Source organism: Eurypyga helias, unplaced genomic scaffold, assembly GCF_000690775.1.
Source record: "Eurypyga helias isolate BGI_N326 unplaced genomic scaffold, ASM69077v1 scaffold712, whole genome shotgun sequence".
In the NCBI taxonomy this organism is placed as follows: Eukaryota; Metazoa; Chordata; class Aves; order Eurypygiformes; family Eurypygidae; genus Eurypyga; species Eurypyga helias.
This window is the reverse complement of record NW_010236347.1, coordinates 5,792-29,632: the sequence shown is the minus strand read 5'-3', so window position 1 is coordinate 29,632 and position 23,841 is coordinate 5,792. Positions and strand designations below refer to the sequence as shown.

Below are 23,841 nucleotides of genomic sequence, written 5' to 3'. Positions count from 1 at the left end.
TCCCCAGCACCTCGGCTCTGCCAGGCCTCGCTGCCCCTCCGGCAGGCCCTGGAAACCCTCGGGCTGTCCCACAGCCCTGCCCGGGCATCCTGCACGGGCCCCCGAGCCGACCCTCGCTCTGACGCCCTTGTAGGCCAGACGGTGACCGGTGGCCTCGCCAAGCCCAGGGCAGGCAGGTTGCCTACACTGTCTGCGTTAAGCTGTGCCTTGATCGTTCTTCGCAAGAACGCAGCTGCCAAACAAACAGGTAGATGTATTTTTTTCAGTTAGGTATGGAGATCTCAATACAAGAAGTTCTGGTTTGCATACCTTAGATTTTTCTGGTATCAGTACCGTACAGCACTGAAGGCAGGACAGCACCAGGGCACCTCTCTGGAGTCACTAAGCAGTTAGAGTCTGGGTTCAGACTGACAACAGGATCACTCCCTGGTAAGGGTAACGATTGCAAGAGCTTCTGAACAGCTCTCAGCTACTTACACGTTAATGTAGTTACCAGAATTGCGAATTTACCTTGTTTGCTGGTGCTCGCTGTTACCCACGTCCCTGTTCCTGTGACACATCTCTTGCTCGCTGCCTGGCCGCTGGCAGAGGAATGAAGACAGACTCCTGTCAGGGCAGATGGAGCAGGCGGGACAGACGGAAGGTGCATGTCTGCACCCACAGCAGCAGCATCCTACGATGTTAAGGCCTGGGAAGTGAGCCAAGGAGACAGGAGACGTTTTTCCTCTCCAAAGCATACAGAAATCACTGGATAATAATTTACACGTTCAAGGGAGAAGTAGGTAGATATGGTCTTACTTTTCTTCTTGGACTTAGGAACTTGGAGTGAAATCCTTTCCACTGATGAGCTTATTAACTTTAAATTAAATGGAGCTGCTATTTCAAAACACCTCTGTAACACAAACTGAGAGTGACCAGTTCCTGCTATTCTCATGCAAGCAATCCCAAGAGGATGAACAATCCTTATTCTTCACTAAGGAATATACTTGAACACAGTAAGACTGTGCAATAAAACTGAATTAAGTAACATCTGAAACAGAAACCTAAGATAAATAATTTGGGTTTGGTTTTTCTTTTCCATTCCTGCATTGATTCTCAGACATTCTTGGATGTCATGTTAGTTTTTTTAAAAGTCTGCCTATTTGTTATTCACAGTGCTACTGAATTTTTACAGTTGTCCTGCGCAACTGGGTTTCCTAGACGTTATCTACCACCTCCACTTTTAAAATAACTGATTGTTTTAGAATATACTTTATATGCATTTTCAGGAAAGAGAAGATGCAGCAATTGTTCCCAGTTGAATTACTGTGTCAGAGAATTAATTGAAGTATAACTGAAATTGTCTCCTATTACTAAGGTATTGCTGAAATCCTAATGAACCGACCCCACGCAAGAAATTCATTGGGAAAAGTATTTGTAAATGAAGTGAGTATGGGCCTGGCCCGTGAACGTGTTTGGAATCATGATCAGTAACTAGCTGCAATAATAGTTGTGGGAAATCTGAAACGAAAACTCAAATCTCTTGCTGGAGGTCAGCAGGAGACTGCATTGGGGCACAGCAGGTTAGCCTGGAGAACAAGAGATCATGGTATGTCAGTACTGCAGTAACTTCAGATGTGGATGGACAGAGATACTGGAGTTACTTCAGTTAGCTAACGCTGAGGCAAGCTGATGTCCTCACTTGTGTAATTACAACAAAAACACACTCACTGTCAGACCTTAGCAGATGACCTGTTCGAGGTTGAGGCAATCTAGAGGAAAATGTGGCTCATTCCTGGGCAGGGAGGGGAGTTTAAGGTACAAAAAAAATGTTCATCTCTGAATGGAAGGAGAAAAGAGATGGGGAAACGTGTTATTCTGAGGCTGTCGTGGAAGGATCCTCCTGGCTCCACATACATGATTTCCAGGAAATTCCTGGCACCTGCAAGAAAAAAAAAAACCAAACCAAAAAACCCCACCACTTTTATTGTAGATTAGGACCTTGCTGTAATGTGGGTATATACATTCACATGCTTAAGGTTTTTCTTCTCTCGTTTGTACTCCCTCCCTCATAGCTGTTCAGCGCTCTGGAACAACTCCGCTTTGATGAGAAGGTTCGTGTGGTGGTTTTCAAGAGCGAAGTGAAAGGGGTATTTTGTGCTGGTAAGTAACAAAGGCTCTGCAAACTGTTGTTAAAAAACGTGATGCTTCTTAGGGCTGTGTGATGATCAGATCATGCAGAAAAGGAGTTGGAACCATCAAAAATGTAGTCACTGCTCCAGCCCAAATATTCACACTCCAAATTCCGCTGACCGACCTTGCCCAGAACACTGCATTTCAAGACTCTGGAAATGTTGTGCCCTCCGCAGTGGACAGGAGGGAACACAGTTCGGATGTCTCTTCCCTGTTCCTGGACTCTCACCTTTCTCTCCTCTGTTTAGGAGCAGACTTAAAGGAACGTGCAAAGATGGATGATGCAGAAGTTGGACACTTTGTTAAAAGGCTGAGAAATCTCATGGATGAAATAGGTAAAGGATTGTTTCAGCTGGGAAACTTACCCCAGACTGTCTGTACCCGCGACATTACTAACCGTTGCAGGAGGGGAAGGATGCTACCCCTAGCAGGTTATCTGTTTAGGAGGAGCTTTCCAAATGGCTCCAGACTATGCCCAAAACAGAGATCTGATTAAATACCAACTATCCTGCTGCCACTTCAAGGAGAAGATGCATGTCAGTACTGCCTTTTGCATGGTGAAGAGCAGCACACACACATAAGAAGTATCTGCTACAGCAAAGCATTCTGTATTCAGTTCTGTGTGATCCCTGGCAGACAGTGCTAGACAAAGTCAGCAGTGTTAGTTGTCCCACTTTTAACACACTCTCTGAAGCATTCATGATGCAGTGATGACCTAAGAACATGGATTTTGATCTCTTTGTGGATTTGTTGAATGGCAGGGGTTTCTACCTACAATTCCCCCCATCCTTTTTCTTTTTTTCCAGAAGGAATTCTGCAATTGATCTTCTCCTATTGTTCTGCTCCCACTAGAAAGAAACACCAAATTGAATTGTGACTAAAATACTAATCAAACTGTAGTAATTAAAAGCAAATGACAACATAGAGAGAATGGCCCTGTCTCACAAACCACAGAAGCAGTCGGGGGGTTATGGGGGGTGGTGTTTGTCCAGGTAGTTACATTACATTTTGCATTTTTCTTACAGAGCAGGGATAAGTGCAAAAAGACAATGCCTACTCTTTAGAGGCAGTCAGAAAGTTTGTAGCAGAAGGAGATGAATTGAACGATTTTGGAGAACTACTAAAAGCTTTAGAATATAAGCATTTAAATTCCAGAAGTGAGTGGACCAGAACTTCTGGAACAAAACTATATAATCTGTATTGTCTTCTCCAGCTGCCCTGCCTGTACCCACAATTGCTGCAATAGATGGCTACGCGTTGGGTGGTGGACTAGAACTGGCGTTAGCTTGTGACCTTCGAGTTGCAGGTTTGTGTTTTGCTTAATATGGGATACTTCTTGTAATTGGTGACTGCATTTTAAAGAGAACTTACACACACAATAGCTGTTAACAAATCCAGTAGGCTAAGAGAGGAACTTAGTTCAGGAAGTGAGTAGGCATTTGTCCAGAAATTGTGACAGTTATTATTGGGAAAGCAATTTCCTTGCTTAAAAAGCAAAGCTTCTCTTTAGTCAAGATTAGGATTCCTTCAGCAAACTATTTATTGGTAGGATTACCAACATCATGTAATGCTGGATCAGCACTCTGGCTAGATCTGACCTTCCCTACTTCAATCAGTTTGGACTGGAAGTCTTCCTTCATCTGTTTCCATTCTTTCATCCATTGCATTTCATGTGGGATGGACCCAAGGTTCATTTTTCTAGATCAAATTGCTACAATAGGGGTAAGCAGCCATACTACACATTCCTCATCTGACTTGAGGTGCCTGTTGATTAAGCACTGTAGTACTCAAAGCTTCCAGCTACCTGGAGAAATGGAGTTCCAGTTCAGTACTGGCAGTCTGTAGTTTTATTAATCAGTTCAGTGTGGAAAATGAGTTATACAGATAAAAAGTAACTAAATCCTGTAATTTTTTTTTTTTAAATAGCTTCATCAGCTAAAATGGGCCTTATTGAGACCACAAGAGGGCTTCTTCCTGGAGCAGGTAACAGTCATTAAATCTTCAGTCTCTCACTTTCTCTAGTAAATATTTTACTATTAGAGCACTTGAAGTGTTTTGAATGCAAATTACAAGAAGCAACTTAAAGTGACCCAAGAGATCTGTGAATTCAGGTTTCTGTTCCAAGCAGTCTTGGACTTGCTGTGAATTTAGGACAGTCTCTTTTCACCTTTTGCTGTTTACCAAAATATTCAAAAGGATGCTGAAGCCTTTCAGGTGCCTTGCCAAAAGTTGACGTACTCAGATAGCAGTTTTTCAAGAGATACACGATCCTTTTATTTTTCAAACCTCCTTGTTATATAAGGAGACAAAATACTGTTGGTTTTTGCGCGTTTCTCAAATGGAAAATGGTGGTTTTGCTGTTGTCATAAGGTGGAACCCAGCGCTTGCCCAGATGTGTTGGAATAGGTCTTGCAAAGGAACTCATTTTCACTGGTAGACAGATCGATGGACAACAAGCCTTCTCCATGGGATTGGTAAATCACACAGTGCCACAAAACAGCGAGGGAGATGCAGCTTACCAGAGAGCATTAACTTTGGCTAAAGAAATCCTTCCTCAGGTAAGTGCATGTCTCATGTAGGCAATGTAAAGGACGCATTTCTGCTTCCCTTGAGAGAGCAAACAAACAGTTGAAATTCCTTTCTACGAAGTACTAAAGTGTCAGTTCCTGATGTTTCAGTCTCTTAACTCTGTCCTTTTTTATGAATGCAAATCCTGCAGGAACAAGTGGTAACCTCCAGCTGTGTAACCCATAGGTGAAACTGTCCTCCCAGCTGCAGTTACGCAGACCTGCAGAACACACTGAAACCCTGCACCGTGTACAGCTATTTACTGTAGATAATGCCAAATTGTTTTTTTTACAAATACTTACTAACTTGCTGCAAATTTATATAGACTAAAAGTCAATTTGGAGGTAGGATAATGATGTGACTACACTATTATGAACTGATGTGGCTTTAATTATCTTCAAATGTTTTTTGTGGGTTGGTTTTGTGTGTGTTTTTTTTTTAATAAAGGCTCCATTTGCTGTGAAAATGGGAAAACTGGCAATAAACAGAGGAATGGAGGTAATAATTTTATTTGTTTTTAAATGCTGAGGTAAATGAAGCAGACAGGCAGCTCTTACAAATTACTATGGTGAAAAATGTTTAGATCAGCTGAGTAAAAGCCTTGTCTAAACAAGGATTGTAAAAGAACATCTTTAAAAACCCCTGAAGTGGTTTTAAAGACAAAATTCGCATGGCAAGAATTTTTTCTACAGATCTTAGTGAGTGATCTTCACTCCTGTATTAGAACTACACCACTACAAGTGAATGTTTATTGATTTAAGGACTGTAAAGCAGTTTTGAGGGTCATACTTCAGACAAATCTCTCCTTCCCTCTCATTGCCAGGTCGACATTGCGTCAGGGATGGCTATTGAGGGGATGTGTTATGCCCAGGTAGGTGACCTTCCAAACACTTTCAGGAAAGGAAAAACTGTACGTTTTCTAAAACTAGATATTCTCGGTGTCCTCTTGTATTCCTCTATGGGAACACTGACAGCTAAATCTAAAGTTTTGAGAACATACTCAAGTACAGTTTGATTTCTGTTTCAGAATATTAACTGGTGTGCGATGCATAGCAGCCTCTCAGCCTGCCTGAGACCAAAGTCCAGCCTTAGCCTTCTGTCTCAAGTAGTTGTATATTCTTAGTTTCAATGTTAATTACAGTATGAGCTTTACAACTGGCTTTAGGTTTAACTAATTGAAAACCAAATTATTCCATAGTCATTCTGTACTCATTCCTTCTGATACTTGTTCCATTAGCTGAGAAACGTGCATGCTCTCAAAATACTATCTTAACTGCTGTGCCTCTCAGTGTAAAGTATTAAATTCATAGAAAACTGTTTTCCTATATAGTTCTTGAGTCTATGGTCTTCATCTTAGATGTTTTGCTTGTGATTTACACTATAACCCAGTTTTTTTTATTTTCCAAGTTGCACAAAGTGGAAGGAGGGGCTTAATGTGTCATTGAAAGAAAAGCAATCTTAGTCTCAAGACCACTTCAGCCAAATTAGTCAGTACTTAAAAGCGTATCAGATCTGTCAACGAAAAACATACCTTTTTTTTAATGCAGAATATTCCCACAAGAGACCGTCAGGAGGGGATGGCTGCCTTCAAGGAGAAACGTCCACCTCAGTTTATTGGCAAATAATGCTTCCTAGCTTCCCTTGATTTTTGAAGGTAAAGGAGGACTGAAGCGGACTCCTGATTTCTTGAGATTATGACTGCATTCTGTGTACTTAGCTCCTTCCCTTGGACTGCATTTCTGAATACTCCACTGCATCATTTTGCTGTAAGAATTCCCAAATAAAGGTTTAACTTTGTACAGTTGATCCTTTTAAGGTGTATGCTCTTTCAGTCAGAGGTTATGGCTCTCAAACAGATGTCAGGTAAGGAGTATGGAGCTGCTTTGGCTCACCATAAGCAAGTAATAATAGTTTTAAAAAAGCAGAAAACATGCTGCATCTAAACATTGACAGGAAAAAGAAAAAAGTCACCCTGAAAAGAAAGTCAATTTACAAAGAAACCCTTCCTAAGCTTGCTTCCCATTATCAGTGCACTTCCACCTCATCAGACAGAATCAGCAGTATTAGCACAGAGCAGTGCTGTTTCACCAGTCTGATGTGAATAGTGCAGAACACCAAGCTATCATTCCAGGCAGCTGACCTTACATCTCCTTGGCATCAGTGCTGGAGAAAACGCAGAGCCTGTATGTGCACATATCCATGGCTGCACTGTCAGTCACACCAGACACCTCAGGCATGTCACCTCCCTCCCATCACACATTTTCCACTGTCACTGACTGGAAGTTAAAAAGTTTTTTTCTCCCTCTGCTTAGAGGTTCTCCAGCACAGAGACATGCCACATGGTTCAGCTCTATGGTTTTTTTTTTTTTCACTGGGGCTTTCAAACAGAACTGAATTAGTATAGAGAAATGTATTTTTAGTAAAAACTTTACAGATTATCAAAATATATTTACAAAATATGGCTTACCACACAGGAACTGGGTGTCACTTCATGCTTGTCTCGACACAAACCACAATTTCACTTGTGCCAAAGGTTAGCTGACCAATTCTGCAGGTGAGGTACATGTATAATCTGGTAAGGTTACGAGTTTCTTATGTGAAGATCTGCAAAGGTAGAGCAGCCTTCATAGACAATGGCAAATCCCACAGGTGAAATACAGCAGTTTAAAAACCACTTCCAGAATTCTACCCTGGCAGAAACTGCTGAAGCTGCACAGGAATGTGAAAAGACCTTTCTGTAACTGGCCCATACAGGTAATTTTAGTGGATGAATGTCTTCCAGGCATTCATGTTTTCAGCTCATCGTGGTTTAGGGCCAGCAGGCAACAGAGCACCATGCAGCCACTCACTCCTAATCCCTGTGGTGGGATGGGGAGGAGAATCAGAAGAAAAAGGCAAAACCCAGAGGTTGAGACAAGGACGGTTTAACAGGACAACACAAGGCGAGACTAAGTAACAGCAACAACAGTACTAATAATACACAAAGCAAGTGATGCACAATGTAACTGCTCATCATCCAGCACCTGATGCCCAGCCCGCTCCTGAGCAGAGATCCCCTCCCCAAGTTACTAACCTTGGCCAATTTGGGTCAGCTATTCCAGCTGTCCCTCCTTTCCACTTCTTTGGAAAACGAACTGTTCCAGCTGAACACAGGATGCAGCTTAGAAGAATTCTGCTCAGTTTGCCAGAAGCCTGTGGGAACAAAACAGAAGAATCACCACCTCTGTGCTTGCTGGCTGCAGAACTTCATGATGACACCTTCACCATCTGCACCGATGGCAGTATCATACACATTTTACGCTGCACGGAGTAGCAGACTTCCCCCTCCCCACCCCAGTTTTAGTTAAGATGCTTCAGCAAGTTCTCCTGTTACTAGGAAAAAAACAGTACTGTAAGGAGAGTTGTCATCTTTATTTTATAATCTTGTAGCAATTGATTTATATTGATTCTAACACCAATTTTGTCAAGTTTTGTGCTCCATTTCACATAATGGAAATTCCGCAGCCTAAGTCCTGTAGCAGACACTGCAGAAGGGTGGTGGGTAAAGGCTTGCAGACCATATTTCATTTTTTTAAACCACCTTCATAACTCAAAAGCTAAAACCAATTTCATTTCTTTCCAAATCAAGAAAACTACATAACCAGATACATACCTGAAAATTATGCTAGCCAAATTATACCTTTGTACAAAAAGCCATTACACAGCATTGATTAAATTACTGGATCCGTACCTTCTGAAGACAATAACTAGATTATTGAAGATTAGAGGTGATGTTTTTATTTGAAGGATGGGAGTTGGGAGAGGGAAGTTAAAAATAGTAAAATATGGTCATCATGAAGAAGCCATCCCTGCTATTAAGCTTCCAAACATAAGTTTTCTTTTCAAACTCAATTACCAATATATTTACAGAAGAGTCTGTATATCAGTCAGTTGCCACGGAAATATGGAGACAACCAGACAAACCATACCTGAAATAAAACTGAATTTGAACGGACATGCAGTTTGCTTCCATCACTTGTATTTTATCAGGCATCTGTATGCTGTGCAATACGTTTCATTCAACACATCATTTGAAACCCAGAAAGAAATTGTTACAATTAGCATCTTCATGTAAAATTTCACACTCCACAAAACAATGCAGTTGACACGGGGCTTACATATAACATCGGGTGATATTTTGCACTGTGATGACTCAGAAATATAATTCACTGCACAATACCGACAGAATATTTACAGAAAACAACAGAGCAATCATTATTCTCTTATAAATAAGGTGACCAAATATCCCGGGCCTCCTATCAAGACATGCAATCCCCTTCATGATGAAGACAAGTCAGTATTTTGCTCTGATGAGCCCTCTCCTATCAGCATTCTAAAAACTAAAGAAAGGTATCACACACAACCAGAAGTAGTCAACAAAAACCCCTTTTTGTTATCAAGTTTAAAATCTCAAGCTTAGTTCATCCTTTTAGTATTGTCCTTTTAATCCTATTTCTATTGCTTTACTTTAGCAGGTTTCCCCTTTCCCTGATGCAACCCTGATCCCCACCTTACTAAAAGTAGGGAGGACTCGGGAGAACTGAACTGCAAAAAGGCATTGTTCTAGCAGTAAGGGAAACAAAAGAACACAGCTTGCAGGCAGAAGGAAAAGGAAGTTGAAGACCCCCCTCATGTTCAGAAGGGCTAGAGACAATGGACATTTTGGTCGCCTTAGTTACAAGCCTCATTGTAACCTGCATGCATGTACTTTTGTTTTATTCTGTAAAAGTCTTGAATCTCACAACCACACACAGCTCTATTCAAACACCAAACTGGTAAACAGTGTTATGAACAGCAACCAGAGGGACGAAGCAACTTTCTGTCCCACAAGTCACAAAACACGATGTTCCTAGAAGTCTTTTTTTCTCCGATGTGCGTATTGGTCTGTACAAGTCCCACCTCCCTGCAGCCAGCAGTGATCCTACGGGTGTGACCAGCGCAAGCAGCGACCCTTGGCAAGGTGCGTGCGCGGTTGCCATTAAAGTTGACGTTCACCAAGTGTTCCGTACATGGTTCTGGGTACCACAATTATCGGGAAATCACTTTAATGGTGACCACTGTATTACAAGTTACTCCAACTACACACACATCAGAAGGGATTATTACAGAGACAATACTTTACACTCCTATACTTGCAGCTTTCAGTTTGGTTTATTGTGTTGCTGTTTTTTACATGGAGGTGGTCTCCCGTGACGCATAATGTGTTTTTCCAAACTGTCTAGGATGGCAATGGCAATCCTTTGGACGTGTGGATCAGTCTGGACGTTTTCCTTTATGTTGTATAAATGCTGTAAGCCACCTTCTTCTATTAACATACTGCAGTACCTAGCAGCTGTAATAAAAGATTAAAAAAGGGAATTAAAGCAACAGCCCCCAAAAAGTATCTAGGGTAAATATAACTGTAGACCCTAATTCAAATCCACTTTCTTCTCCTCAAGCAGGCAGCATTTAAGACACACCCGAAACATCTACAGAGGTGCATTTGTACTTCAGCAAGTGACAACAGAGTTCCTCAGAGTGCACTCTGGCTGTAGTCAGGTCTGTTTCCATGTCTGCCTCAGCTGACTGGAAAAGGCCTTGCAATCAGCACAGTATTCTCTCTCTCCCTGAATCTCCTATACAGGAATCTTAAGTGCACACACAGATATTTTAAGAAATGGGAATCAGAAGAACTATAGTATCTATGAGTATCCAAGTAAAAATACCACCTTTATCAAAAACCTCAGTACAGAACAGTTACCTAAAAATGGTATCACATATACCACAACATTTATACAGGCTTGCAGAGTGAATAGGAGCGAGTTCCTTCACAGTTTCATAGAATCATAGAATGGTTGGGGTGGAAGGGACCTTAAAGACCATCCAGTTCCAACCCCCCTGCCATGGGCAGGGACACCTTCCACTAGACCACGTTGCTCCAAGCCTCATCCAGCCTGGCTTTGGACACTTCCAGGGATGGGGCATCCACAGCTTCTCTGGGCAACCTGTGCTAGTGCCTCCCCACCCTCTCTGGGAAGAATTTCTTCCTGATATCTAAACCTCCCCACTTCCAATTTAAACCCGTTACCCCTTGCCCTGTCACTACAGCCCCTTGTAAAAAGTCCCCCCCAGCTTCATTGTAGGCACCTTCAGTTTGCCAAAACAGTACTGATGGTGGCCTTTAACGAGTTACAGGTTTCTATGAATGCCTCTTCAGGGATAAAGTATACTTTTCTTTCTACTTTCATTATCAATTTTAAAAATTTGAGAGCACGCCTACACCAGCTCCAGTGTTACGACAGTTCAACGTAACACACAAGTTTCAGAAGTTGTTATAAAAAGGTCAGGGTGCCCATAACACAATCCACAGTGCATTACCTCAGATGTGCCCAATTTCACTGTTCATCTCAGTGAAGCAACACCAGAGTTGTTTAAATGGTGACAAACGTTTCACTGGGGATCACATTGGCTGCAGTGCTACTAATATCTGAGTTACATGAGCTCATTGAGCTGAATATGATACAGAGAAACCGCAAAGGGAGGAAAATAAACCAAACAAAACCACACACCACACAGAAAAGTCAATCCCATTAATCCCAGACTACTTTTCACCCTCATCTAAAAGAGAAAGCCAAAATAAAATTCATCTCCTCTCCAGAACAAAAAGCCTTCTTGGTGTCAAGCACCAAAAGCTTAAGATTTTCCCCCCAGACAAATCTCCGTATTTCAGAATTAAACATATTTTCCCTCAGAGTAGGTTTGGTTTCTCTGCAGCTTTGTCCAGAAGCTTCTGGCACCAACTACGATCAGAATGAAACTTCAGGCATACTGTTTTGATCTCAAACCAGGAGTATGCCATCAAAGTATTTCCAACCTCTGCATTCCACAACAGAGCAGTTGCTCACTGTCAGCAGCAACCCCTGTGGCATGCTGAAAGCCCAGAGGTTAGGGCAGCACAAAATAAACACCAACAATAAATAGAACATATAGGACCATACTAAGTGAACAGGGCTGAGGCACAGAGAGGGGGAGGAAGGTTGCTTCAAATTCATTAACGCAGAATTACAGGGTCTTAATCAAAAACTTATCCAGAGTATGACCAGTAAAACAACTTCATCAGAACATTGCTACTTCAACATGGGAACAGTCTTCCCAGACCTCTGGACAGGGTACCCAGCGAACAGCATCTCATTACAGCTACAAGCTCTGTAAAGAGCAGGAAAACAGTACTTCATGTGCAATTATATATTATGCCATGCTATTGTTTGGCCCTGAATAGATGTCTTTTCACTGTAAAAACTATAATTTATGGGACAGGGACAAACAAGCAAAGGTATGCTGCTGTCAGAGATTAAAAAAAACTGGCACAGAAAATACTTTTGATACTTTAGAGGACAGCTGCTTTGTATCGGGTAGACATTAATGACAATATTTGCATTCATGTCATACAAACATATGTCAAAAAAAAAGGCACTAAAAGCCAGAAGTTTTGTCCAGTCTTACATCTAGGTATGCTCAGGGGATTTATTTCCTTTCCCAGCACTTGTGCGTTTCATCACGTGCTCTCAAATCATTTTATAAACAAGATGTTGGTCTCATCTGGCAGATGGGAAAGACAAATTAAGAAACTGACCTTCATGTCACAGGAAGTTATTGCAAAAAAAAGCAATTAGAGAAGAGGATTACCTAAAACTTCTGTTCTCACAGTAAGAGACAGCTACCTGCAACAATCATTGTTCTTAAAAGAAATTTGTTGCCCATTATCAACATTTACATTTCTGAATAAAAACACCAGTGCAAGCCAAAAGTGTACTTAATCATAACGCATGTCCATATTCTGGAATTAATCCTGTGCATTTAACAGTAAGATTCCAGTAAAAAAAAGGACAAATCTTACTACTCTCTTCCTGCTCCATTTAGTTAAAGCCTAACTAAATGTAGTTTCTCCAGAGAACTGGGAGTGAATACCCTAGGAATTCTTATTTTTCCCACTCCATGCTAGTGGATAATATGCTAAGAAGTAAGAATTGAAAAGATAATTTTATTTTAATACATACGATTTTTGCTGCAGACGTGCTGCATGGCCCACACAGCCCATAACTGGACACCAGGTGTCATGAAACAGCCAAGTAGAGGAAAAAACGGATTGAAAGACCTATTAAAAAAAAAAAAAAAGGAGACGATCAGCAACTTGCTATGCTACTGGATCTTATTACAACAGAGGTCACATGTTGTCTGCTCACTCAGCTATAGGTGCAACTAGGACAGACATTTGAGAAACCAAGAGTTTTAGATGCAGCAGGTGTGCTTTTTAATGTTTAAGACAATTAATAGCAAAAATCACCTCCAGTGGCTATGTGGTATGCTTTTACCATAGCAATCGGATGCCTCCTACTCCTTAAAAACAGGACTAAACAGTGGAAATTACAAGGATTAGACAGACAGTAATTATCTAGTTGTACTTTTTGGCCTCAAGCTTCTTTGTCTAGGACAGATGGTGCTAACCTAGTGCTAGCCAAGATAACCTTACTGGTTAATCTTGTGTCTAAGTCTTCTTAGACGTGCAGCTGAATACCTTTAACAGAAAATCAGGCAGAACAACAATACACTTTTCTTTTACAGCGGTCCCTAACCTTTGGTAACAAAGGGAAAATTAACACACTGCATATTCTAAGCTGATATGGTTTTGACAAAGTGGAAAAACACCTGTCTGGCTAGCAGCTCACCCTCCTTTGGGAACAAGTTCTCAATCTAGTTCAGTTTATTTTCCAAGCTCTAAATCAAGGCCGTAGTTACCTGTACGCCACCATCTCACATTCTGGGGTTGGCCAATTCAAAATGGCAGAATGCTGCAAAACACAGAACCAAGAACACTCATTGTTAAATACAAACATTGAAAAAACATAAAAGAGTGTGATAAAATTCACCATCATTTCTGTACCAGCTGTTCAAGGAGAGACGTCCTCTGGCTGCGACTTAACGTCCAGGCCTGCTCCCCTCGAGAGATCAAGTGAGCAATAATCCCGGCTGCAAAGTAGCTAACTTCCACCTCCACGCTGTGCAATAATTTACTGATGTGGTCTATAAAGTCCTTCCACATTAATTCAGAATGGAGTTCTTTAACTTCAGCTATGTTATTCTGGAGGGGGGGAGGAAAAAAGAAAGTATCAACAGAAACAGTAAGATTGATGAGAGTTAAACATGTAAACCTGAACTACATTTTCTAAGTAAACACATACAAACACCAGGATGAGATCTTCATACATCCAGGTGACCACCAGATACCAAAATACTACTCCTGCTTCTGAAAACTTTTCCAGTCCAATACAGGAATTTGCCTCAAAACGAAGAGGTTTTTCTCATATGTAATTTTAGGCCATTAGCATGCAGACTACCAAATCAACGGCTAGTTTTAACATTCTCAAAAGACAATTTCAGTAAGCTCAGCAGTGCACAATTTTGAATTTTTGAACTGTTTGCATTTGGACTCATCTGAAGCCCCACTCATCGCCCTTTTTTAAAGGCTTTTTGTTTACTGTAACCATCAATTTCTACTGGTAACACAATTCAAAACAATGTCAATAGTGAATAACGCACACTGTAAAGATTAAAGAACAACATAAAAATATTGGCAAGTTTTCAGATTAACACGAAGAAAAAACAACTTTTAAAAAGCATTTTTAAAAGTATATATTTCAGGGTTTTTTTTGTTGTTGTTGTTTGTTTGTTTTTAATTCATCTCACCAGAAGTCCAAGAACTTTCTGTTGGATGGATGACTCAGATGGAAAAGACTGTGGAAAAAAGAAACAAACTACATGTAACCATTCATGCTTACTATTGAAACAACGTTAATTATAAACCCACGTTGATAATCCACCACCAAAACTGTACTCCTCACCTCTAAGACTCTCATGAAAAGTTCTAGCCCTTGATTTTCAATGAAGTGACGACATGTTGTTGGAGATTCATCAGTGAGATTCCAAAGTGCACTCAGTGTGAACTTGAGGGTAGTATCTACAAGATTCTGATTGGTTTTCTGTTTAACTATTTGTAGAAGTTGCTGGAGGGGGGGAAAAAAAAAAAAACCACTAAAACAATCCAAAAATCCTAGTTATGATTGTGTACCAAAAGTATTAGCTCCTCTGCTCCTTTCTGTGCCAGCTGGGGTAATGCATAGCTATTGTTTATATACACAGTAAAGATCTGCATGTTTAGGGTCAAACTATACAAAATAAAACAGCTATTAGACTTTTTGGCTCCCCTGTGAACATGGTTGCCTGACAGAGGAATCCTTTTGTTTTCACCGCAGTTCCATGTGTAGCACTATTATGGATGGCACAAAGCCATCCACAGAACTCTGGACCCCACGTGAACATTGACAGCACTAACCACTTACTTCAAATATTCTCTTTTTGAGCATCTTATACAATGGATTTCAAATCAAGAGATGTCTTGCTATTTTACTTCTTAGTTTTTCAACTTTGGCTTCTTTTCATCTATTCCAATATGCCTCATTGCCATTCTGACATTATCTCTAACAAATTAGCTAGGCTTTTCTCTTCTAAAGAGCTTCCAAATGAGTACAGGTTAATGTGTTCTTAGAATTCTATCTACTACGTTTAATTTTATATCTTTAGGAATACTGTTAGCATGAACAGAGGGAGAGGATGGCATTTCTGACTATCAGGAAGTATCCTACTTACCCTAACAATGAAAAGCTCTGCCCCAAGCTGAGCTGTTTGCTCTGTTGAAAGCTGTAAACAAACAAAACCATATCAACAATTTTTTAGACTTTGGCAACATTATCCTATAACCCCAAAGCTTAAATTTCGTACCTTTGCAGCTAGAATGGAAATTATGGCTACAGCCATCCTTTGCATGTTTTGATCTTCATGATTACACAGCCACTGCATGACAAGTTTGGCTGCTTCAAACCTGGACATTAAAAAATAAATTTAATTCTCAGAAGTCTCGTAAGTCTCAGCAAAAGAAAGATGTACACAGACAGACAGAAATGCATATAGGCCAAGAACCAGGAAGAAGGATGCCTCCTACCCAAAAAAAGTACAAAGACGTGGAGAAATTACAGGTATTGCATGAGCCAGTCAGCTTTGAGCTGTTTGCTTAGGGTCTCCTACTTCTAATGATGTACCAAGGTGGAATTGCTTCCAAAGAAGGAAGAAAAATTTGGCACAATCTTCTGTAACAGACCAACGCACTTAAAAGTACTTGGGCAAAATTTAATTAGAAAAATATCTGCAAAAAGCAATCCTATAGTTCCCCAGGAAATCCTGATTTCTGTTACATGCAATCAGTGACAGAACCATTCAGATGAGGCAAAAAAATTACCTGTATACCAAAGGATTTTTCTCAGACCTATATTCAATTGTGAATTACAGGCCCAAAATAATATAGGCCAGACAAATTCCAGAATTTGTCTAGCCTTTATTTGTTTGGAATCCAAACATTGGAATGATTTGAACTGAGCAAAACAACAGACAAGAAAACAAACCTTCTGAAGGAACAGACAAAGAAAAAAATACTCCACAATGCTACGACTCGTTTTAACTGACATATAAAACCTACCTGTTAAACGGAACATCCTGAAGGATTCTGTCACTGCACAGTGAAAGAAGGCAATTCTTTTGCAGCTGCAAGAAATTAAATATAATTACTTCAGACAAACATGTATTTCAGAATACTTTCTTGCTATGAAACATTGAACATGGTTCTGTCAGGTCAGGAGATGCGGAGAAACATTCTGTAAGATCCATGAAATGGGGAATTCTACCGAAAAATAAAGCAATTTTGTCTTTTACCTGTTGATGATTTGGGAAGTGTTCCATGGCCTTCAGGAGCAAGTGAGTGACATCGGCCAGAAGCCGCACAGGCATGCCTGCTGCTAAATCTTGCTTGGTCAGGTTAAAGACACACGCACTTGCTGCTAACTGCACGGGCAGGTTCAGGGGGTGATTTCTCATTCCAATAACCACCAGCTGAAATGCAAGAGTTTTGCCCACATTAGCGAGATGTTTGTGCACACGCCCCAAGAGCGAACCACTGCTGCTCGAGGCCACAACAATGACTCACAGCACCGTATTTCTGCCTCTCTTTTACTTAAGTGAGAAGTCCATCTGGTGTGATTTTAGTCCTCAGGAAGAACAGTTCCTTCTGCTCAGTGACTCAAAAAAGCTGACAACTTGTATTTTTCCAAGTCCTCTTGCACAGGTTGCAGTCGCCTCTCAAAGGAGATGATGCATGGAATGCAAGAGATTCCTAGAAAGATCCAAGGTTTCCTCTATACACTGGTTAAAAAAAAAAAGGAAAGAGTCATCAAACCCTTTAAGAGATGATAAGGTAGGACAGAGTCTCCACAGCATCACGGGAATGAGGTAGCAGCTTGTTGTTTGGTCACTAGTCACTTCAGATCATACCCTAAGCTGTGAGGTCTGGAAGTATTTTTCGTACCTTCGTCCTGAATTATGGTTTTGGCTATGTATGTTGATTGTGAACTCACCTAAGTAAATGTTTTTCTTGTTGATTATTGATTGCCAAAGTCTTTCTGATACTTGTGATGGTTCTGGCTGGGATCGAGTTAATTTTCTTCATGTTAGCTACTAGGGGGCTACGTTTTGGGTTTGTGCTGGAAACAGTGCTGCTAACATAGGGATGATTTTGTTTCTGCTGAGCAGTGCTGACACAGAGTCAAGGCCTTTTCTGCTCCTCGCACCCCCCACCAGCGAGCAGGCTGGGAGGGGGGGCACAAGGAGTTGGGAGGGGACACACAGGTGGGACAGCTGATCCCAACTGATCCAAGGGATATTCCAGACCATATGGCATCATGCTCGGCATACACAGCTGGGGGAAGGAGGAGGAAGGGGTGCAGGGGGAGACATTCAGAGTGATGGCGTTTGTCTTCACAAGTCACCGTTATGTGTGACGGGGCCCTGCTTTCCCTAGAGATGGCTGAACCCCCGCCTGCCCATGGGAAGCGGGGAATAAATGCCTTGTTTTGCCTTGCTTGTGTGCGGCTTTTGCTTCACCTATTAAACTGTCTTTATCTCATCCTATGAGTCTTCTCCCTTTTACCATTCTGATTCTCTCCCCCATCCTGCTGGGGGTGAGTGAGCAAGCGGCTGTGTGGTACTTAGTTGCCAGCTGGGGTTAAACCACGACAACACTGAAGCAAATAAAATCCAGGTCACATGTTCAACTTCAAAGAGAATAGGAAAGCCAAAAATCATCTGTCCTACCGATGCCTCTTTTTATGATCATAATAAAAATTAATCTATTGCTGGTGTTCTAGACATGGAAAACCAATGCCTAGAATGGATTTTGAGGAAGTTGCTAGGATTTTCCAAGTTAGAGCCCAATATAGAACACTAACAATGTTTATTCATTTGTTGTCATGCTGGAAGGTGACAGTAGAGAGAAATATCACTGAATGCCTTCCTTATTACTACTGCTTGGTAAGCATGAGCAGAAGGCACTGTTGGACCTGGGGAAGACGACCAGACAGACCTTTGATTTGACCTGGTACAGATATGTTCTAATGACAGAATTCAGCATCTGAAGAAAATTTCAGATCAAAGTTACATGAAAAAATTAATTTAGATGCTACTAAATTTAAATACTACACATTAATCTAGATCAATTTTACCTAACACAAAAGACTACAGGGCATCTTCTACATCACTATTGTTTATAGTAATGAATTTTTATCCAACATTAAAATTTTAATGGTAATCAAAACAAAAATATGTAAAATCTTACAGAATAATTTATACCAGGCTTTTGGGGATGTGCTCGGTTTAAGGAACAATGCACGACAGTCATCAAAACTGTATTATTTTACCTTTAAAATTTCAGGCTTTGTTTTTTCCATTACATGTGTCAGGCTGAATAAATGAAAGAGTGCTTCTCTGACAAAGAAGGCCCGTTCACTGTAACGCTTCAGGGCTTCAGCAATCTGAGTTTCATTTGCTTCTCCTGACACCTATGGACAGAGAAATTATCTTTAGTTCAAGATGTCATCATCTGGCTTTAAAAGTTTTGTTCTTAAAAAGTGCAAAGCTACAGTTTCAAAGGTGGTGATTATTTTTAGCCAAATCCTTCAGTAAGCAAACAATTACTTGGTCTGGCCATATTAATCCAGAACTACACAATCTTCAAACATTCCCCAAAAAGAAGAAGCCACATTAATAAGCCAAAACAAGGCTTCAGTTGTGTCTTTAAGCAGAACTGTATGAAAACACTAAGTGCTTAAGATGCACCAAACGCCTAAAAAGCACTATTCGTAACTGAACGCTCTGCCAAACGCAGCTGATAAACCGATGAAGATGGTATTTTGGCTGTAACTTTTTGGCTCTGTGTTCTAGCTCTGGCAATAAAAAGAAAGATTACCATTCTACGTGAAGTGTCCTAGAGGCTGTATCTGTAGCAACAGCTTTCCAGCACCATATTAAAGAACTACCTCATGCTCTCTGCAAAAGAAGTAATTCTTAAAACCAGACTTTAAATACATGTGAAAACTAAACAATGAGCTAGGCGAAGACTGCATTAGAAGCTATGAGCTGTTGACTAATATGAGCTGAAGTTGAGGACATTAAATCAGCAACTAGCTGCACCTTTTCCCACCTCTCAATCTGCTATATTTTCCACTTTAATATATTAATCTCCTTTATGACTGTAAACTGTGTAACTGTAGATGGCTTGTTCCTCAGTCCTACTATTTAATGAATCATTGCTGCAATCACTGTTTTTAAAAACTCTTAGGGAAGCATGCAGAACTTGTTCTACTTAACTTGTCACATAAGGGAAAGCAAACGTTCATAGACTGAAGTGTCACGTTCCGCGCATCCTCTATTGCATAGAGCCAAATGTTTCAAAACTTGCTAGATCACGCATGTATTACAGCCTTGAGAGAACTGATACCATCTTGGATTTTGGTTTATATTCTGTACTGATTAGAACAGGGCAATAATTTACTGATATGTTTTGCAGCCAATTACACACTACATGAAGAATTTCCACTTGGCTTCATGTTCTCAATTACAATGTCTGCCTAGTGTTCAATCTTTCAAGAGCTTCTATAATCAAATTTTACAGGACTGCTGTAATGACAGTAATATTTTACTTCTGCCATTTCCTAAGTGCTGCGTCCTGTTTATTCTTCAGCAGTATCTAGACTAAGCAGGTGAATATTTACAATATAGTCACTAATGAATTTCAGGTCACACACACAAAAAAGGGAAAAAAATCCCAGTCGCTGCCTACAGTCTCTTCTCGACAACTGTGCCTTAAAAGAAAAAAAAGAAATGCAAACTGATTTCCTGACTACACTGGTACAAGTCCATCATCATTTTGCCACTACTAGAACCTTCTCCCTTCCTACCTCTTCATAGCACATGCACCGGTACAAAGCATGTATGCTAAATAGCAAGGATTACATTGAATTATACCAAACATGAAGTATCACTTCCCGATGGTATACATCAGTCACGCCAAATGGAAACATGCTTTCTCCAACAATGCATTTCAACATTCATACACACTGCTATTAACTGTGACAACTTCGTTGTTAATGGCCAAGTCTCTTGTGCACTGTCAAAAGTTCCAGGAAAAGAAAAAAAAAAAACAATTATAGAGTTGTGTCGCTGTGTTACCTCACTTGCCTGTAACAAGAGCATATGGAATTTTAAAACTGAAGCACAAAGTCAGCTTGCACAGGAGACAGACTTAACTATGGACACACTATGCAAACTCTTCCTCATTGCCTCTACAGTGTCCATCATCCTCATGGCACAGTGCAAAACTAAACTCAGAGTGAAAGATGATATACCACTGACATGCCTAAAACATCTCCTCTTCTTTAATTCTGACCCCATCAGAGCAGGGACAGGATAGATACATTCTCCAGTAAGCGCATGCAAATTCTACAGAACATGGAACGACATCTTGTTGTCTGACACTAAAAGATAAATGAACGCACTTCAGCAAACATCATGTCATCCTGAGGGGCTAAGTAATTCCGGATTTGTTCAAGAAGAGGAATTCTTTCATCCGAAGTAATGTTCATCACCAAAAGACCTTTCAAGTTGGGTAGAAACATTGTAGTAAGAAATAGAAGTGGAGGAGTACAACAGCAGCTCAGTTATTAAGTTTTATTGTACCTGCTTTGTTAATCATGAACTGCTCAAAGCTTACGCAAATTGTACCTCCACCTCTTACTTCTTGCTGCCTTACACGAGATACTGTGCTGGAAACCAGGGAATATTATTCCAGCAAATGACTTCAGACGAGACAAAGTTCACCTCTCTTAAACCTGGGATGTTAAATCAGGATCTAACGCTCACTGAAAAGGCACAGAAAAAGAGATGCTTCTCAGAACAGTATTATGGAAATTTAGCAGCCTCTGTGCCAGAATGAAGCAGGAACTTGACATAAAGTCAGTAATTACAATTAACAGTTAAAAAAGTGAACTTACAGTCTCCTTCTGAAACACCCACATGCATTCATTACAGATGATTACACGCATTGTTATTTTTCAGTAAAATTAATTCCCCCACTTAACCTTTAGGTTTCCTTCTCCTGTTAGGAATTCCGAGTAGCCGGCATCAGTAGCTAGCAGTCCTACAAACTGCATTGTGGGCCGTTGCTGAATAAACGCTTCCACAGCTTTATCCGTAACATGTTTTCTTCCAGAAATGTCCAAAGACACAAGGTTAGGCAAAATATCTTTCTGTTCCAGTAAACGAAGTGCAATGTCTGACGTGAACTGTTTGTCATCCGAAATATCAAGGTGATTCAGGTATTTCAGTTCTCTTATAACGTCCAGAATCTGGGTTGTGGTCATTTTCAAGCATTTCAGGTGGTGCATGGTCAAAGACTTGAGTCGGTCTTTGCAGGTGAGGAGTGCAGTTATGTCAGTGACGGAGGTGTTGGATATATCCAAACTTTCTAACCTAGGAAGCGAAGCAACATCTGCCAAGTCCTCGTTGTAGAACAGAACATTGGTGATACTCAACGCACGAAGCCCAGACAACTGACTGAAGCACCTCTCGTACGGGTCTTCCAAAGAAAGAGTCAGTGAGTTCAGCACAAGGCATTGTAGATTTTGTTGGATCCATTTATTGCTGCCAAGTCCACTGATAATGTCTGTGATTGTTATATCTGCATTCACCCCAGTAGCATCAAGTTCTACCAGCTTGTGATGGCAGAATGCTTTCCTGAAAGCCACAGCAGAGATCTTGGCCTTCCGGATACACGCTCTTTTCAAGCGCATCTGGTTGCCTCGGAAGATGCCCACAGTTCCATCGTTCAGAAGCCCTGTTGGAAAACAGCATTAGTGTTTGGTTCCGGTGTTACACAACACCACTTTTATTTCAAGAATGCAAATGGTTCAAGGTGTTAATGAAGAAAATTAATTACAAAGTACTTTGTCTCGGATCACGATGTCACTGATCCCAATTATAGTTGGGATTCCACCTTTAAGATGACGATCTCACTTTTGGAAATTTCCAGGTTAAGAATAGGGAAGATAAATTAAGATGCAGTATATATACACATTACCTGTTTGGTTCAGAAGACTGAACACGCAATAAATAAAATGTGGATAGGATTCAAAAACAGTCAGGCTACTGCCAGCACTTTCTGGAGTTTCTGACTGAACTGGTTAGATACATGCCAAAAAAAGAATTTTAAAGTTTCTGAAAGCTCTTCCCTGGTCACAGTTCTGTTAATAGTGAGAGTACCAGCAATCAGTGACCAGTTCTCATCTTGCTTTAACTCGAATGAATAATTTAGCATGTGACTGAATTCATAAGTAGAATCAATAACACTAAATTAAGCTAATGAAGTTCTTCCATATATCCCTCATGAAGAAGGTAGGAGTGTTGCTCAGAAACAAGCTGAATGTGAGAAAGAAACCTAAAAAGCAATTCAAAGAGGAGAAAGAGAAGGGCAAGGAGAAGGTGGGAAGGAGAGAAAGACAGCAATGAATAAAGGAAACAGTCTTGTTTGAGATTATTATCTTTTTGCTCTGTAGCAAGACGACTGCATAAGTAGTCTTTTCTTGCAGCATGCTGGCAACAGCCTAAGTGAAATAATACATTTCACAGGATTATCCAAAGCACCTTGAAAACACTAAGATTTCTTAATTGTATCTCATTAACAGAAGGATTGCTGCTGTTTAGAAAGCCGAATGAGAAGGGTATGGTTGCACAAGCATGCACACAAAAGGCGTAGGAAGAACATGTCCTTCTAGTTTCACTCTAGAGGGTTATTATATCCTATCTTCAAGGATACTGAGCATAAAAGAAACTGAAAATGCAATATATTTGAATAAAACATCATTGCCACAACACTTTGGATTTAAGCCATGAGCTAGTACTTATCTCTGTGACAAAGTCAAATTAAGATTTGCAGACCTTTCTAAAGGGCAAGGCATTTCTGACCAACTGCTTGGGGCATTCCTCTTTTGCAGGGAAAGGAAAGACACGGGGCGAAACAAATGGTACCCAGCAGAAAAATTGAATGTGATTATAATTTGGTTAAAGTATTGCTATGTTACTTCTTTTTTGCTCATCTTTTCATTTAAGGATCAAGTTAGGCTCACTCACTGGCCTACCTTAGCCACACCCTGTTTATCTGGCATGCGCTTTTTGACATCCTACACTCCGACGGTGTTTGTGACGTTTCGGGGCCTGGAACTGCCTTCAGCACTACTACCACAGGCATTAAACTTCTGGTAATTCCATTTCCTTGAATCTGATTTCTTGGGGCTACACTAAATCATTACTTATCAGAAAGTAATGTATGTCGAAGACTAAGATTTTTTGAGGGTGTTGCCTTTTTTTTTTTTTAAAGGACCATTCCTTCTAGTCTATCTGACTAGAACAACTTGAGAAAACTAGAACACCAGTATTCGCACAACGAGACCCCATCAAATCTGTACCTATAGGATAGGGTGTTTGGTCTGCTTAAAGTAATTTTTCTAGTGTAATGTTTCCTCTTTAAATAAAAGACTCCAGGACCTCCAGGAATGGGTCTCCTGTCTCTTCTCTCGGGCAATCTATACATTC

The 23,841-nt window shown here is 40.6% G+C and overlaps 2 protein-coding genes across 2 annotated transcripts in view; one reads left to right on the top strand and one right to left on the bottom strand.

Moving 5' to 3' along the window:
* The first annotated feature begins 1,362 nt into the window (after positions 1 to 1,362).
* ECHDC2 (enoyl CoA hydratase domain containing 2) lies at positions 1,363 to 6,378 on the top strand. The gene is made up of 9 exons (XM_010147036.1): positions 1,363 to 1,425; positions 2,055 to 2,142; positions 2,421 to 2,507; positions 3,386 to 3,478; positions 4,099 to 4,155; positions 4,543 to 4,730; positions 5,188 to 5,238; positions 5,564 to 5,611; positions 6,288 to 6,378. The coding sequence occupies exons 1-9, from the start codon at positions 1,375 to 1,377 to the stop codon at positions 6,363 to 6,365; spliced, it is 741 nt and encodes a 246-aa protein (XP_010145338.1). The 5' UTR covers positions 1,363 to 1,374; the 3' UTR covers positions 6,366 to 6,378.
* A 3,096-nt stretch (positions 6,379 to 9,474) lies between these two features.
* The window catches only part of LOC104506168 (protein zyg-11 homolog B-like), a gene marked incomplete at its 5' end in the record, with an annotated part of 15,188 nt that continues 821 nt past the window's right edge, over positions 9,475 to 23,841 (bottom strand). The window contains 12 exon segments of the mRNA XM_010147035.1: positions 9,475 to 10,111; positions 12,816 to 12,913; positions 13,555 to 13,607; positions 13,700 to 13,897; positions 14,503 to 14,550; positions 14,658 to 14,819; positions 15,463 to 15,513; positions 15,595 to 15,694; positions 16,346 to 16,410; positions 16,579 to 16,755; positions 18,615 to 18,755; positions 21,333 to 22,087. Coding sequence (XP_010145337.1) covers positions 9,921 to 10,111; positions 12,816 to 12,913; positions 13,555 to 13,607; positions 13,700 to 13,897; positions 14,503 to 14,550; positions 14,658 to 14,819; positions 15,463 to 15,513; positions 15,595 to 15,694; positions 16,346 to 16,410; positions 16,579 to 16,755; positions 18,615 to 18,755; positions 21,333 to 22,087 — 2,039 coding nt within the window.

What these genes read in the sequence shown, in the direction of transcription:
- ECHDC2 (XM_010147036.1), top strand. Translation starts at nt 1,375, where the DNA reads ATGAACCGACCCCACGCAAGAAATTCATTGGGAAAAGTATTTGTAAAT. An exon ending in CTAAAGAAATCCTTCCTCAG is followed by an intron (nt 4,731 to 5,187) that starts GTAAGTGCATGT and finishes TTTTTAATAAAG; the next exon opens with GCTCCATTTGCTGTGAAAAT. An exon ending in CAATAAACAGAGGAATGGAG is followed by an intron (nt 5,239 to 5,563) that starts GTAATAATTTTA and finishes TCTCATTGCCAG; the next exon opens with GTCGACATTGCGTCAGGGAT.